This window comes from Heterocephalus glaber, unplaced genomic scaffold (assembly GCF_053883595.1).
Source record: "Heterocephalus glaber isolate CG9 unplaced genomic scaffold, H.glaber_assembly_v1.0 deba00000281, whole genome shotgun sequence".
Taxonomy (NCBI): domain Eukaryota; kingdom Metazoa; phylum Chordata; class Mammalia; order Rodentia; family Bathyergidae; genus Heterocephalus; species Heterocephalus glaber.
The window spans coordinates 8,269,645-8,287,985 of NW_028258139.1; the positions used below are offsets into that span (position 1 = coordinate 8,269,645).

An 18,341-nucleotide genomic window follows, 5' to 3' on the forward strand; every position below is an offset into this window, starting at 1 on the left:
TCAGAAGCCAGAGTTAGAATCCAAGTCTCTTAATTTTACTCGATGTGTGACCCTAATTTTTCACAGATCCAATCCTTAATTTCTCCATATGAAGAATAGAATAAATATTTGCCCCATTTATCCTGCCTTTGCCTTTGCTTCAGGATTATGGTAAAGATTAAATGACAGTATGGGTATAAAAACACAATACAGTGCTGGAAACAGTGGCTCATGTCTGTAATCCTAACTATTTGGGAGGCTGAGACAAGGAAGATCACGTTTGAGGCCAGTCTGGGCAACTTAGTGAGACCGTATCTCAAAATTAAAAATAAAGGTGGGGGAAGGAGGCCTGGGTTATAGTTCAATGGTAAGTACTTTCCTAGCAATAGCGTGCCCCTGTTTTAATGCCCAGTATGGCAAAAATAAAATTAAAGTATAATAAAAAGTAAAGTGTAAAGTAAAATAAAAACAAAACACCATGAATTAAAAACTACTGTGAGTATAATATATAAATGTAGATTCCTCCCTTCCATCCAATCCAGTTCTACAAGCATTTATCCATGTCCTTGCTTTTTTTATTTTTTTTGCGGTACCGGGGATCTTGTGCTTGTGAGGCAGGCAGCAGCACCACTGAGCTAAATCCCTGGCCCTTCTTGCTTCTTTTAACCACTACCATTTTCCTACCTAACTCTGAGCCTTCCAACAGTGGGAGACTGGGGTATGGAGGTTGTTCTAAACTGATTATTTTCAATTCCCTCACCTGTACTCATTTTTAGCAGAAATAGTCTTTTGTAGAAAATTAAATATTACATAAAACCTCAATAAAAATAAACGTAAAGCAAAATTGCTCTGGCCTAAACAGAAGAGCTGGACAGCCAGATAACTGCCGATTCAGCCATCTCTCTACCAATATGCATGGTACCTCTAAGGAACCAGGACATAAAAACACTATTTAAATTAGCATTAAATCCATACCTCCATGATATGTAGGAATCTATCTTCTGAGGGAGGGTGTGTGGCCTGCAAAATCCGCCATATGTGTTGTGTCTCATCCAGAGACACTTCCAGGAGATCTCCAACCATCATGAGTTCTTCCAGCTGGGCTTTAGCTCCAGGTGACAATTCCAACACTGGAGGTTCCAAACTTCGGGGAACCAAAGGGCTCTTCCGGGGTTGTTTCCTTGGGGTGCTAGTACCTTTCCCAAAAAATATTATAAAACAAACAAAAAAGTGAAAACTGTGGATAAATGTAATGTTTTCAAAGTAAATGTTTAGGGGAATGCCCCCACCAACATCCAGATTCATTACATTAAAAAGTGAAAATAAAGGTTTGGTTTTGTTTTTTGAGATGGGGTTTTGATACTGGGCCCAAGTTGGCCTCAAACTCCTGGGCTCAAGAAATCCTCCTGACTCAGCCTCCTGCATAGGTGCATGCCATCACATCCTTGAAAGTAAAAAATGAAATGAAAAATACAGAACAAAAAGATCTAGAATTCCAAGGCCCACTTTAAAAAACTGGTTTAGAGTTGAAATTTGGTTCTTTTTCTTGACTATTGCAGAATCTCTTAACCCATGTTCTCTCCATTTTGGACTATACCAAAAAATTAAGCAGTTAGCTACCCTATAAAAATAAATGGTTAACTTTCTAATGAACAGACATTAATATGATACTCAATAAAATCCTAAATTTTATTATAGAGAAAAATACTCTCCATCTTTCAGAGTTGTGTCCCAAAACAGGGTGAGTTATTTTCACTGGGAAAAAGAAAAGTGAACATCATGGAGAAATCATCCATATAAAAAGGAAGAACTTTCTAACAATTACAGCTATCCAAATTCAAAATGAATATTCTTAAAAAGCAGCAAGGGGCAATCCATTTTCCGGTCCCCCTTCTTTCTCTCTTAGACAGAAGCTATCTTTCTCTCAATAAATTCTTCCTACTCTTAACTTCCAATTGTTCTGAGAATTCATTCTTTCATTTTAGAGAACACGAACTCGAGTTTTGGCTAACTAGCAGGTTTGGGAGTTATATCTATTCCCCCTACATCATTTTGGAGGTCTTTCACCAAGATTATTGGACGGAGTTCTCCTCAACAGAAGAACCTCATGATCTAAGATCTTCATTAGCAGAAGATCTGCATGGACATAGGATTACCACCACCCCCTAAGTCACCTGATGCTCCCTCCAATTATTGTGTGTACCCAATAAATAGTGGCTAGCTCAGAGTCTTTGTCTTTGCCCACTCTGAGGCACTGACCTCTGGGCCCCTCAGGTACTTTGGAAAAAAAACAAAAAAAGCAGCAAGTTCTTCAATGACTGATAGTGATTAAATCAAAGGTAAATGATTACCTATCAAGAGATTTTTTTATAGACATGAGAGATATGACTACATGGCCTCTAAAGTTCTTCTAATTATGACTCTGTAATTCTATATAAATTTTCAGGTTATCATCTAGTATTAGAAAATGGAAATTGTGTTTGGCTTTTCCATCCCAAAACAGCATTTTCCAGTTCTCTTAGCACTTCATGGTCAGGCATTGTATTCAATTCAGGGATTCACAGGGATTCTTGATTAATACAATGTTTTTTCTCTCTCTTTTTAGGCTTATCTTCTTCATACTTATTTTTTCACTTCTGTTTTTGAGAGAGTTTGCTATGAAGGCCAGGCTGGACTTGAACTATGAACCCCTGGCTGTCCTCAAACTTGCAATCTTTTGTCAGCCTCCTGAGTGCTGGAATTTCAGGTATGTGCAGTGTGCTCACATTTCTTAAAAAGGGTAATACCTTGAGAACAACTTTTAGAAGCAGAAGAATAAGCATGTTCTGCACAGAATGAAGGTGCTGTCCACATATGAGTTACCACTTCCTCTGACTTGATAGGAATTTCCTCATCACAAAAGAGATTGGGTTCTAGACTACTAGAGGACTTCACACTGGCTGTGTCCTGAAGAAGAAATAGAGAGGTACTGAGAATTAGGAACACTTAACATCCTGTGGGCAAAGACCTAAGTGAAGATTTTCAGTTTAAAGCTTCTAATATAACATGCTAAAACTCTGACATTAACTAAATAAGATTAATAAAATAAAAAATGTCCACCCCCCCAAAAAATAGATAAATGACTCCAATTAATCCACAGAGATAATAAAACTACAAAGAAACTAGTATTAAGTAATTTACCCTTCACAGTGTATAACTATACGAAGTTAAGGAATCTTACCTTTTAAAAGAAAATAAAATAGACTTAAGAGGGGAAGAAAGGGTTAGATATGACATGGTAAGACACAAATCATTTAATCCTTTTGAAAGGTGTTCAAACCTAGAATCTTACCAATTGCTTTTATTTAATACAAGTTAGAGCCTGATACAATATAGAAATTATAAAACTCTGACAAGTCTAATTAGATCTCATGTGATTCTCCATGGAATTTGTTTCCACAGCTTTCCTGTACAGTCTTAAAGATCAAGTGCTACCAGGAGGACAGACATCAGATCGAGCATTTCAACAGCAAATTTAATATAGGGAACCATTCAAATGTGTACTAAAAGGATTAAAAGGGCAAAAAACAATCACTGAGGAAACAGCATGATAGATAATAACTATAGGGAGGAGTTACATCTTTAGGGCTGGTACGGTTATTAGAACCTAAAAGTTTAAGGAAGGGGACCAGCAGAGATGGACTCCAGACCTCTGAGGATAAAATACTGGCCAGTTAGTTCTGTTACTGCTGGTGGAACATAACATGGTTGGTTTCAGGGTTGAGGGAATGGTGAAAATTTGAATTACTTGTCTATGTCAAGGTTTTTTAAAATGTAGTTCAGAGGAAATAAACAGAAGGGGAAAATAAAGTCATTTCTCAATGTTCAGGCCTTTTAATTTTTTCTCATGTCTCTTACTTGTAGAAGAGAAGCATCTGGCAAAGGACCAATGTGTTGGCACACTACCTGGGGGCCAAACTCAGGTGCAATCTGTTTTTGTATGGATTGTGAGCTAAGGATACTTTGTATTTTTAAAAAGAATTATATTTTTTTAAAAAGAAAGAAAGAAAAATGAAGAGAAGCATATAGGGCTGGGGGTATAGCTCAGTGTTACAGTGTTTGCTTAGCATACTCAAGGCCCCGAGTTCAATACTACGAAATTTAAAAAACAATTTTTTTTTAAAGGAAGAGAAGCAGAAGCAGAAGCAACTCAGCAGCAAAGAGAAACCATAAACTATCTAGCCCTTTACAGAAAAAGTTTGGGAGTCCCTGGAGTGGATTCCCAGCCCCAACACCACAAAGCAGAATATAAAAGAGTGGATTAAGAGATGAAAAACAACAGCCTAATGACTAACCCAATACCTGATTTTCTTTATAGGATGCATGACAGGAAAATCTATTGTCACCATGAGGCTATCTTTAACCAAGTTACCATCCAAGAATCTAGAAGTTTCAAAGTAACAGCTATGGAAAGATCTACTTAGGAAAAAAATGTTTTATAAGAGGAATCTGTAAGATACTGCCACTCACTGAGAATTTAATAACAACAGTTTATAATCTTCTTCCTTGTTTAAGAATTAAGGGGGCCAGGGGCCAGGCAGCTCACGCACTCAGCGCCGGACCCCGAGGCTGAGCCTGGCCGCCGCCATGTCCCACCAGACCGGCATCCAAGCAAGTGAAGGTGTTAAAGATATCTTTGCCAGAGCCAGAGAAGAAAAGTACAGACTTCTGAAAATATCGATTGAAAATGAGCAACTTGTGGTTGGATCATGTAGTCAGCCTTCAGGTTCCTGGGATAAGGATCATGATTCCTTCATTTTGTCCCTATTGGAGGACAAGCAGCCATGCTATATATTATTCAGGTTAGATGCTCAGAATGCCCGGGATATGAGTGGATATTCATTGTGTGGTCTCCAGATCATTCTCATGTTCATCAAAAAATGTTGTATGCAGCAACAAGAGCAACTCTGATAAAGGAGTTTGGTTGTGGCCACATTAAAGATGAAGTATTCGGTACAGTAAAGGAAGATGTCTCATTACATGGGTATAAGAAATATTTGCTATCACAGTCTTCCCCTGACTCCCTGACTGCAGCAGAGGAAGAATTACGGCAGATTAAAATTAATGAGGCACAAACTAAAGCGGGTGTGGACACGAAGCATCAAACACTACAAGGAGTAGCATTTCCTATTTCTTGAGAAGCTTTTCAGGCTTTGGAAAAACTGAAAAATAGCTGAACTATGTGCAGTTGGAAACACATATATAAAAAATGAAATTATAATTTTGGCCAACACAACAAATACAGAACTGAAAGATTTGTCAAAGAGGATTCCCAAAGATTCTGCACATTATCATTTCTTTCTGTATAAACATTCCCATGAAGGAGACTACTTAAGAGTCCACAGTTTCTATTTATTCAATGCCTGGATACACATGCAGTATAAGAGAACAGATGCTGTATTCTAGCTGCAAGAGTCCTCTGCTAGAAATTGTAGAAAGACAACTACAGATGGATGTAATCAGAAAGATAGAGACAGACAATGGGGATGAGGTGACTGCTGATTTCCTTTATGAGGAAGTACATCCTAAGCAGCATGCACATAAACAAAGTTTTGCAAAACCAAAAGGTCCTGCAGGAAAAAGAGGGATACGGAGACTTATTAGGGGCCCAGCTGAAACTGAAGCGACTAGTGATTAAAATTGTTATATTTAAAAAAAAAAAAAATTAAGGGGTCTGATACTCTTAAGTGAAATAAATAGGACATGTGTAAAAACAGAATAGTTTCTCTGGTGTGAAAATCTAAAAGTGTAAATAAGGATCAAAATGTATAACTGATATTGTGAAATAGGAAGAAAAGGTCTAAAAGAGTAGGGCAAGTGGGAGGGATTGGGGAAAGAAAAGGGAAAAGAAAAAATATATGAGAAAAAGAAAAAAATGGAAACAAAGTCTTTGTAAATAGGGAAGGGTGGAGCGGGTGAAGGGAGGGCAGGGGAATGGGGAAAAAAATAACCAAGATACGTCATGTAAACGTACAAGATCCAAATGATGAATATAACTATATTGTATACCTAAAATACACCAATAAACTTAATGGAAAAAAAAATAATTACGGGGGCCAGGAATTTAGGTCAATGGCATAGTGCCTGCAAGGTCCTGAGTTCAATCCCAGGTACCAAAAAAAAAAAAAAATTAAGGAACTTAAAAAAAGAGTACAAACCCTCTATTTCAGTTGCCAGATACTGCTTCTCACTGGCTAGCACTCTTTTCTGACCCTGCCTCTCTACTCATTTCATTGTAACTCTTTCAAGGACTTTCTGATAAGCTTGCAAAATAAAACAGACCAATGACCAGAAAATAACAGAAATAATGAAAGGTAAAACCAATTTTTTTTTCTAAATACTTTCCTAACATGAAGTTTGAAATGTGAAAAGTACAATACTGACTCAGATATGTTAAAAATGCATTAGGACTAGAGCAATCAGTAAAAAATAAAAAGTATAAGAAGCCAATAAAGGAAGACACTAAAATTTTTTTCAGAAAACCCTAAAGTAAGCAGAAAATAAGCAATAGAAGAATAAAGTAGGGGCGGGGAACTAAGAAAAAAAACCATGGCAAGATGACCTAAATGTAAGCATATCAACCATATCAACACATCATATTGAATATAAATACATAAACATCCTACATTAAAAGACAGAGTTTATTGTTACTTTAAAAACAAAATACAAAAAATAAGACCTAAGTATACAGTATTTATATATTTTATAAATACGAAGACAAACATACAGGACTACAGACCAAAAGGACCCCAACTACATATGTTGTAGAGATGAACTTTAAACATAGACACAGGATAAGAAAAATGGTGAACTTTAAAAAATTTTAAAAAGCTGTGAGAGCTTTTAGTAACTTAAAGGCATAATTTTTCTATTCCCTCTGAGGAAAATTTTTTTAATTTCCTTTTTCAGAAAAACTGTTGCTTCAGATAAACATACAGTAGATATATAAGTACACACAAGGGGTGACTGATATAGTGACTGTTTATATTAAAAAATATAAATAAGAGTTCCAGTTCTGAGAAAATGCTATCACCATAAACTCAAGACATATAACCAGCTTTCTTTCACACTCAGGCTTCAAACATCAGCATTCATAGTTTTTTTTTAAACAAATTCACTGAACACGTATGTATAAACCTACCCATGTAATTACCTTTATGTCATAGCCATATGTCTCCCGAATGTCCTCATCAGAATCTGTTTCTTCATCGTCATAGTCCATTGTTTGTCGAGGAGAAGATGATACACTGCTCACCACGCGGTTAAAAGCAGACTGTTGAAAACTAGATAAATGTCCCTAAATAACAGAAAATTCCAAAATGAAGAGACATACTAAACAAATAGGGGTGATTACTATGTGCTAAGATCAGCAAGATGTAATGAACTTGCAAAGTAGTTAACGGTTGTTTAGCAGTTAGTAGAAACTACTTGACTGTGATGCAAAGATTCACCTGAATGATATTTCCAGGTAATACCTCACTAAAATGACCTAGGTACAAACCTAAAGAGAATGCTGTGGGTGTATACAGAAAAAAGAGGCCACTGATCACATAACTGCAGGCAAATCACTATTGTTTTCCTAGTCAACTGATAAGATAAATTTGATTTACTAATCACACGCTGACAATTACCCCGTGAAACAAAAAAACAATGTAAATCCTAAACTTGCCTGTAAGTCTGGATTGGCAGCTGCTTTTTGGAGTTCTGCACTGATGATTTTTTCAGTTTTTTCTCGTGCTGCCTGTTCAACCATCCGCTGGCTTAGCACGGACAGTTTGGCCAGGGCAGACGACAGTTCATCTGTGGCTAGGGCCTGCCGGGCTCTGTCCTGCCAACTCATGGCACGCTCTGTCAAACACTGAAGGGCCTCTCCTTCAGGCAATCGTACAGGCAACTTCTGAAGGGATACCAGCAGTGACAGTATAGTCTCTAGCCTGGGCCTTCGAGACCGCATACAAAGAGGACAAAGGAATTTAACTTCTTTAGCCTGCCAGCTGGATCCTTTTTTCTGGGAACTTGATTTAGGAAGGGGAACACAGCTGTTATGGAACCAGTCTTTGCAGAGCTCACACTGTAGCATGAAGCCACTAGCTGTCTTACGACAAATACAAAACTTTACTTCTTCTATGCGGTCCACCATGGTCATCTTGGCTAGGTTGGCTGCTCTCAAGGAATGCATGGCTTCAATCTCTTTTTGCTCTCGTTCTTTGAATACTGCCACCTGTATACAATAAACATTTACTTGAAATGAGTCATTGCAATATACCCCAGAACACAAATGCTCAAGACTAAGGGCTCTTTCTCCAATTTGACCTCATGGTAACAAAGCATTGTCCTTTATAAAACACTGGTTGTGAATAATTTCTTAAAGTTTAGGGTGCCCTGCCAGTTTGCATGCAAATATTCCTAACCTGTGAAATGGGTAATGTTCTACCATATTTGACAATTTGTAACACTAGATACTTTGAACTTTTCTGTAGGGTACAGGAGAAAGAGGGCATGACTTAAAATCAAGCAACATGGGTACCAAATTTGGCTCTTACATTTATTATAGACTGTTCATTTGCGACACAACTTTTCTTAACAGGGCATAACACTGGGTTACAACAACCCATCCCATAGTTTTCTACTATATATTTGTACTTTAGGAATAATAGTAGCCAGCTGTGCATCTTAGTAGCTGTGCCTGGGGGATACAGGAAGCAATTTTTGTGTTTATCCACTTGGTAGGATGAATGGCAAGGTGTCTGCACATGTGCAAAAGTGTTAAATTGAAATTTTTACCCACATAATGCTCCATCTAACAGGTTTTGCATGTGTTTATCTGAGCATCATATGGGGTAAAATACACCCAACATGACACTTCTCTAATGTAAACATGTTTTATCATAATAGAATGTGGTTGTGACCACACCTGAGGAAAGCAAAAATCCATCTGTGCATTCACTTACTTGGTAGACTAATGACAAGGTGTGTACAGGAGCTCCAAAGCAGCAACAGGTGAGTTTTACCCATGAAATCCTCATTGTTAAATTGAAATGCATTTAGGATAGTTCTTTTAAAAAGGCTTTCTTTTGATTTTTCTGATAGAAGTAGCCCAATTCAGTACAATGGCACATGAAAAGCCAGATTTGCTAGTTTTGGAGGAGGTCACAAGTGAATCATCAGATTACTCATGCATGGATGAAGATAATAATGACTTTGATGTTGACCATGTGAGCCAAAGTTCTTGTGATAGTAAAATGGAGCAAGAATTGACAGATACAGACACAGAGAATGCAGAGAACTCCTAGATTCAGATTACAAAAAAAAAAAAACAGCGATATGAGTATATATTTGACTAGTAGAAATGGTACAAAATGGTCACGCAACCAAATGTTAACAATCCAATGTTAGAACTAGGTCCAAAAATATAGTGAAAAACTTGGCAGGGTGAAACCTATTGGGCTGAATGCCAGCACTGACATTCAATGTTGGAAACTGTAACAGACAAAATGCTACAAGATGTTATGCAAGAGTCGCACGGAAGACACCGAATCACCCCACTGCAGACAGGCAGGCACCTGGTTCCACACTACAAAGACGCAGAGCACACCAGACCACCAGACCACCAGACCACCAGACCAAGGTACTGAGTCCCACTGCTCCCAGCCCAGAGTTAGGGGCTTCTGAGCCACCGTCCCACTGCTCCTGGTCCAGAGGAAGGGGCTTCCCAGTCACCATCCCTCCCGCTGCTCCCAGCCCATAGGAAAGGGCTTTTGGGCCACCTTCTGTCCCGCTGCTCCCGGCCCAGAGGAAGGGGCTTCCAGGCCACCATGCCTCCCACCGCTCCTGCCCCAGAGGTAGGGGCTTCTGAACCGCCATCCCACTGCTCCTGGTCCAGAGGACGGGGCTTCCCAGCCACCATCCCTCCGGCTGCTCCCAGCCCACAGGAAAGGGCTTTTGGGTCGCCATCCCTACCACTGCTCCTGGCCCCTGTCCCACCTCTCCCAGCTCAGAGAAGGTAATCCGTGCAGGCGCTAACAGCCCCCTGCCCCAGTTGAAATGAGAAAACACGTAAATAAGTCTCAAAACCAGACTTCCAGATCACCTACAGCAACCCCAAAGGGAAATGAGATGGAACACTCTGATACACAACCACCTGGACCCACTGAACTGGCAACAAAAGGGGACCTAGAAAAAATGAAATCAGAAATAATTTCTCAGATAACAGGAGAAATTGTACCCCTAGTGCAAGACATGATTAATAAATCTAGAGAGGAGCTCAGGAACATGATGGAATCCCAACATAAGAAACAAATGGAATCCATAAAACAGATGCAAATAGATTTCCAGGACATGAAAGACTCCATTGAAAGTCTACACAGGAGAATGAGCCAATGTGAGGACAGAATTTCAGATATAGAAGATAAGATTACAATTAGTGACCAGAAAAAGAAAAATTGCTTCAAAATTATAAGGGAACATGAGAAATCAATCCAGCAGCTGCTAGATGATGCAAAGAAGAATAACATAAGACTGATTGGGCTCAATGAAGAAACAGTAGAGAGTGCAGATGACATAAAAAAATCTCTTCACAGAAATAATGGCAGAAAACTTCCCAAGCATGAGAAAAGAGCTTGACATACAGATAAGTGAGGCATATAGGACTCCAAATAGCCTTGATCAAAAAAAAATCTACACACAGGCATATAATTGTTAAGATGCCAGAAACACAACCGAAGAACAAAGTTCTCCAAGCAGTCAGAGAAAAGAAACAAATCACATACAAAGGAAAGCCCATCAGAATCACAGCAGACTTCTCAACACAAACCATCAAGGCAAGAAGAGCTTGGAGTGACATATTCCAAGATCTAAAAGAAAACAACCTCCAACCCAGACTGATGTACCCTGCAAAACTATCTTTCAAAATGGATGGAGAAATAAGATACTTTCATGACAAAAAGAGCACCTTAGGAACTTCGTGACTATCAAACGAGCACTCCAAAGAATTTTACACAATATCCTAGGAATAGACATTGAGGATCACAACCCCAGGAAGCAAAGCAGAATGAACCCATCTGGCATGACAAGAAATTAAACGCAAAGGGGGAGAACCCAACAAAAAGAAAAAGTCATGGCAATGACAAGTCAATACGTTTCAGTTATAACCATCAACGTTAATGGTCTCAATTCAATAATCAAAAGAAATAGACTGGCAGAATGGGTTAAGAAGCAAAATCCAACAATATGCTGCATACAAGAAATACACTTCATTCAAAAGGAAACTCATAGACTGAAAGTTAAAGGGTGGAAAACAATACTCCATGCAACAGGAACCCAAAAACAAGCAGGAGTAGCTATCCTCTTTGTAGATCAAGTAGATTTCAAACCAACACTGATGAAGAGAGACAAAGAAGGACACTACATCCTTGTAAAGGGAACAATCCAAGAGGAAGAGATGACAATCATAAACATCTATGCACCAAACACTAGGGCACCCAACTATATAAAACAAATACTAACGGATATGAAAAGTCATATATGCACTAATACAATTGTAGTGGGGGACCTCAACACCCCACTGTCACAAATAGAAAGATCAACTAGACTAAAAATAAGTAATGAAATACTAGAACTCAATCAAACTCTTGAACAAATGAACTTAACAGATGTTTACAGAGTCTTCCACCCCACATAATCAGAATACACATTCTTTTCAGCTGCACAAAGGTCGTTCTCAAAAATAGACCACATACTCACACATAGAACATGTTTAAGTAAGTGCAAAGGAATTGAAGTTATCCCCTGTATATTATCAGACCATAGTGCGATGAAATTGGAGATCCATAGCAAAAGAAACTGGAAAAATTTCATAAACACGTGGAAACTGAACAACACACTTCTGAATAATCAATGGGTCACAGAAGAAATTAAAGAAGAAATCAGACAATCCCTTCAATTTAATGACAATCACAATACAACATATCGGAATCTATGGGACACAATGAAAGCAGTCTTACGAGGGAAATTCATAGTAGTGAATACGCATATTAGGAAAACAGAATGAGCCCAATTAAACAACCTGATGCTGAACCTCAAGCTTCTAGAAAAAGAAGAGCAGGACAAACCCAAAGCTCATACAAGGGAGGAAATTATAAAGATCAGAGGAGAAATCAATGCAATGGAGACTAAGAGAATGATACAAAAAATCAATGAAGCCAAGAGTTGGTTCTTTGAAAGCATCAACAAAATTGACAAACCTTTAGCCAACCTTGTCAGAAAAAGGAAAGAAAAGGCCCAAATCCATGTAATTAGGAAAGAAAAGGTTGAAATTACAACAGACCCAGCAGAAATACAGAGGATCATCAATACCTACTTCCAGAACCTATACACCAATAAGATGGACAACACAGAAGAAATGGACAGATTCCTAGATACATATGAATTACCAAAGTTGAACAAAGAAGACCTAAAAATTCTGAACAACCCAATATGAACCAATGAAATTGAAAACGTAATTAAAACCTTATCAACTAAGAAAAGTCTGGGCCCTGATGGCTTCACTGCTGAATTCTATAAGACATTTAGAGAGGAACTGCTGCCACTACTGTTTAAACTCTTCAATGAAACTGAAAGGGAAGCAATACTCCCGAATTCATTCCTGGAAGCAAGCATCACCTTGATCCCCAAAGCAGAGAAAGACCCAACTGAAAAAGAGAACTATAGGCCAATCTCACTAATGAACATAGATGCAAAAATCCTTAATAAGATACTGGCAAACAGAATGCAGAAGATCATCAAGAAGATCATACACCCTGATCAAGTGGGATTCATCCCAGGGATGCAGGGATGGTTCAATATATGCAAATCAATCAATGTAATACACTATATCAATAGAGCCAAGGACAAAAACCATATGATTATCTCCATAGATGCAGAAAAAGCATGTGACAAACTCCAACATGCATTCATGATAAAAAGCCTACAAAAAATTGGAATAGATGGTCTCTACCTCAAACTGATAGAAGCCATCTATGAAAAACCAACAGCCAATAGCATACTAAACGGTCAAAACCTGAAATCCTTCACACTAAAATCAAGAACAAAACAAAGATGTCCACTATCACCACTCTTGTTCAATATAGTTCTGGAAACATTAGCCACGGCAATTAGACAAGAGAAAGAAATAAAAGGAATAAAGATAGGTAATGAAGAAGTCAAATTGTCATTATTTGCAGATGACATGATACTCTCTATAGAAGACCCCAAGAACTCCACCAAAAGTCTTCTAGACTTAATAACCAAATTTAGACAAGTAGTTGGTTACAAGGTCAACACACAAAAACCAATAGCTTTCCTCTACACCAATGACAGACTCACTGAGAGAGAAATAGGGCAAATAATTCCTTTCACAATAGCATCCAAAAAACTGAAATACCTAGGAATCAACCCAACAAAAGAAATCAAAGACCTCTTCTCTGAAAACTATAGCACTCTGAAAAGAGAGATTGAAGATGATATCAGAAAATGGACAGACATCCCCTGCTCCTGGGTAGGAAGAATTAATATAGTGAAAATGGCCATACTTCCAAAACTGCTATATAGATTTAATGCAATTCCAATTGAGATCCCAGCAGCATACTTCATAGACCTTGAGAAAACAATCCAAAAATTCATTTGGAACAAGAAGAGACCCAGAAGAGCAAAAGCAATTCTAGGTAACAGAGACATGGCAGGGGGTATCACAATCCCCAACCTGAAACTATACTACAAAGCCACTGTGATAAAAACAGCATGGTACTGGCAAAGAAACAGACCTGAGGACCAGTGGAACAGATTAGAAGATGCAGAAACAACGCCAGACACACTCAGCCATCTCATATTCGACAAAGGAGCCAAACACCCTCACTGGAGGAAAGATAGCCTCTTTAGTAAATGGTGCTGGAAAAATTGGGCTTCAACTTGCCAAAGATTAAAACTAGACCTGTATCTCTCACCATGCACTAAACTAAAATCAAAATGGATTAAAGATCTCAGTATTAAAATAGAAACTCTGAACCAGTTGGAACAGAGGTTAGGTAGAACCCTTGAAGACATCGGTGTAGGAAAAGATTTTAGGAAAAAAACCTCAGTTGCCTGTGAACTAGCACAAACAATCAGCAAGTGGGATCTCTTCTTATTAAAAGGCTTCTGCACAGCAAGAGAAACCACCAGCAGTGTGAAGAGACAACCCACAATGTGGGAAAAAATCTTCACCTGCTCTTCCTCAGACAAAGGTCTACTATCTCAAATCTATAAAGAACTTAAAAAGATCAGACCTCCCAAATTTAAAGAGCCAACCTGAAAATGGGCATCTGAAATGAACAGACATTTCTCACACAAAGAAGTAGAAATAGCAAATAAATACATGAAAAAATGTTCAACATCACTGGTCATTCGAGAGATGCAAATGAAAACAACGCTGAGATTCCACTTCACTCCAGAAAGAATGGCTGCTATCATGAAATCAACCAATAACAAATGCTGGCAGGGCTGTGGGGAAAGAGGAACCCTGCTCCACTGCTGGTGGGAGTGTAGACTGGTGCAACCACTGTGGAAATCAGTATAGAGATACCTCAAAGAACTAGGACTGGAAGTCCCATTTGACCCCGCTATTCCACTGCTGGGGATCTTCCCCAAAGAATTCAAAGAATCATACCACAGTGATATATGTCCACCCATGTTCATAGCAGCACAGTTTGTAATAGCTAAAACTTGGAAACAGCCCAAATGCCCATCAACTGGAGACTGGATAAAGAAAATGTGGTTTTTTAATAAAATGGAGTACTACTCAGCCATAAAAAATGAGAAATTAGAGATATTTATAGCTAAGTGGATGCACATTGAGGCAATACTCTTAAGTGAAATAAATAGGACACACATGTATAAATACTGAACAGTTTCTCTGGTGTGAGAAACTGAAAGTGTAAATAAGGACTAAATGTATAATAGGTAATGTGAAATAGGAAGAAAAGGGGCAAAGGGGAAGTAAGTGGGAGGGCTAGAGGAAAGGATAGAAGGGAATGGGATTAATATGAGACAATGGAAAAATAGGAACAAAATCTTTGCAAATAGGGAGGACTGGAGGGGTTGAAGGGAGGGCTGGGCAAGGGTGAAAAATAAGAACTAAGAGAGACTATGTAAAGGTGCAAATTTCCAATGATGAATGTCATTATATTGTATACCTAAAATGTACCAATGATTAGAATGAATAATCGATAATGTAAAATAGGAAGAAAAGGTCCAAAGGGGTAGGGGTAGTGGGAGGGGCAGGGGAAAGGAAAGAAGGGAAAGGAAAAATGCTGAGAAATGGAAAAAATGGAAATAAAGTCTTTGTAAATAGGGAAGGGTGGAGGGCATGAAGGGAGGGCTAGGAATGAGAAAAAAAATAAGGATCAAGATGCATTACGTCGGGCCGGGGATTTAGCTCAGTGGTTTCGTTGCTTGATGCGCAAGCGCAAGGACCCAAGTTCGATCCCCGGTACCAAAAAAAAAAGAAAAAAAAAGCATTATGTTAAGGTACAATTCCCAATGAGAAATGTAATTGTGTTGTATACCTACAATGTACCAATAGAAGAATTTAATAAAAAAAAAAAAAGATGTTATGCAATACACAAAGGCTAAAATACAAGTAAAATGTTCTGTATGTACCAAGAGCCATCCTAAGAAATGTATTTATTAAGACATCTCACTAGCCAAACTGAAAGCATTCATAGGTCTGCTGTACTTAGCAGGGTTTTCTCATAGTAATTGCAGGAATGTAAAACACTTATGGGAAAGTGATGGGTATGGGCTTCTGGTCTGAAGAATAACAATGACACTGAGGAGATTTGGTTTCCTTTAAAATTTCCTGAGGTTTGATGACAAAATCACCCACCAAGAAAGAAAAAGAATTGATAATCTGGCTGCTGTACACTTACTGTGAGATTTGTGGGTAACTGTCAAACAATTTATACACCATCTGAATACATGACTACTGACGAACATCTTGTAGCATTTCAGGGTCACTGTAGTTTCTGGCAGTATATGCCAAAAAAACCTTCAAATATGGCATAAAAAATTATGCTTTTATAGATGCAAAGACTTATACTTTCAATTTAGAAATTTATCCTGTAACTCAGCCACCAAGTCCTTATTCACATAGTAATAAACCAAATGATGTTGTGAACACACTTGTTGCTCCCATCTCCCAAACTAAGTGGAATGTGACATTGGACAACTGGTTTACCAGTTTTTAACTGATGTTACATTTGTTAACAGAGCACAAGTTCACCAGCATAGGAACTGTACACAGGAACAAAGCAGAAATTCCAAATGAAATGTTGCAATTTCAAATCAGAGAATTGTATAATACAATCTTTGGATTTCAGAAACATGTAACATTGGCCTTGTATATGGCAAAGAAAAACAAACTGGTACAGCTGGTGTCAACATTGCACCATGATGGAAATACTGATAGGGAAACTTTGACAAAACGGAAGCATGAGATGGTAACTTTCTACAAGAAAACCAAAGGTGAAGTAAATGTTGTTAATGAGTTATGCAGCAACTATGATGTCACTCAAAACACAAAGCAATGACCAATGGTTGTTTTACTTGATCCTAAACATGTCTGCCATAAAGAGTTTGATAGCTTATAAAGAAAACAGCAAGTGCAAAATATCATGGAGAAATTTCCTTAGGAGACTGACACTGGAACTCCTAAGAGACCATTTACAGCAAAGGAAAAACAAAACATTTCTGCCCAGGGAACTATGCAAAAAAAATCGTGGAGCACACTGGTGAAATGACAAGTGAACAGGCAGGCAGAGCATCCCAAAGACCTACTACAACAACAGGAAAATCAAAAAGACATCAACTGTGTCCTAACAAGAAAAGACAGGAAAACAAAACATATGTGCTATCAGTGTAAGTGGTACTTGTGTATGGAACATGCAGTTTTCATATGTGAAGACTGTCTTGGGTGTGACAGTCGAAGGAAAGATTATTTCTGTTGTAGACTTTTGTTTGTATTTACATTGTGATTCACATAGGTTTTTGTTTCTGATGTTATCTTTTAGATTTTGTGAGCAAATAAACAGCTGATGTGAAAATGTTGATGTCTATTCTTAATATTTTATTGATATCTTACTTTCCTGCTATGTGCACATTGTACAAATAGTAGGAAGCTCCTGACAAAACAGGAAGACAAAAGAGGTGACAAGAATGGCCTGCCACATAGGAAAGGAAAGCTAAGGACATGTGCTATCAGTATAAGCAAGACGTGCACATGGAACATGTAGTTGTCATGCATGAAGATTGCCTTGGGTGTGACAACTAAAGCAAAGATTATTTTTGTTGTAGAGTTCTGTTTCACTGTAGTTCATACAGGAATTTATTTCTGATGTTATCTTTTAGATCCTGTAAACAAGTACACAGCTGATATGAAAATGTTGATGTTGATCTTAAACAGACAATACATATTAAGAATTTAATAGTTATTTTAGGGGCTGGGGATTTAGCTCAGTGGTTTCACTGCCTGCTGTGCAAGCTCAAGGACCCAAGATCGATCCCCGGTACCAAAAAAAAAAGTTATTTTATTGATATTTTATGTTTCTGTTAACTATACATTGTGTAAGAAGAACCTTCTGATAAAACAGCAAGACCAACAGATGTCAAGTATGTCCTACAAAAAGGTGAGGAAAGCAAAACACATGTGCTGTCAGTGTAAGTGATACATGTGTATGGAATGTACTATTGTCATATGTGAAGACCGCCTTAGGTGTGATAACTGAAGATTACCTTTTTATAGATTTCTATTGATATTTTTATTATAGTTCATATTGGAATTTATTTCTGTTGTTCTTTTTGAGACTTTATATATCAAAAAACAGTCAATGTTGAAAATTTTGATGTTTTTACAAACACTCAATAAATATTAAAAATTCATACTTTATTTCTTTGATATTTTTCCTGTTAAATATTCATTGTTTAATATAATAAAACTCTTAAAATTAAAAATTCATCAATAGTGGGCCAGGGATTTAGCTCAGTGGTTCCACCACCTGCCTCGCAAGAGCAAGGTCCTGAGTTCAACCCCCGGTACCAAAAAAAAAAAAAAAAAGAAAATTCATCAATAGAAATATTCTAAAGAATAAACGTGGGTATTATACACCCATGTTTCTGCACCTTTATGACAAAATTGGAATTATGCCCTACTAATCTCAGTTTTCTGAAAAATGCATATACAAAATGAATCCTGCAATTGTTTTAAGGATTAAGGAAGATAACACATCAAAGTATTTAACCTGGTGCCCACCATA

General features: G+C 37.8%; 1 protein-coding gene and 1 pseudogene across 5 annotated transcripts in view; one reads left to right on the forward strand and one right to left on the reverse strand.

Moving 5' to 3' along the window:
* Kdm5a (lysine demethylase 5A) overlaps positions 1–18,341 on the reverse strand; it is a 113,015-nt gene that overhangs the window by 21,050 nt on the left and 73,624 nt on the right. For all 5 annotated transcript variants that reach the window (XM_087185937.1, XM_087185939.1, XM_087185934.1 and 2 more), the window contains 4 exons: positions 7,688–8,239; positions 7,172–7,315; positions 2,766–2,925; positions 955–1,175 (listed from right to left, as the gene is read on the reverse strand). In XM_087185937.1, the coding sequence (XP_087042063.1) occupies positions 955–1,175; positions 2,766–2,925; positions 7,172–7,315; positions 7,688–8,239 (1,077 nt within the window). The remainder of the gene's footprint in view (positions 1–954; positions 1,176–2,765; positions 2,926–7,171; positions 7,316–7,687; positions 8,240–18,341) is intronic.
* LOC101696674 (twinfilin-1 pseudogene) lies at positions 4,573–5,708 on the forward strand (annotated as a pseudogene).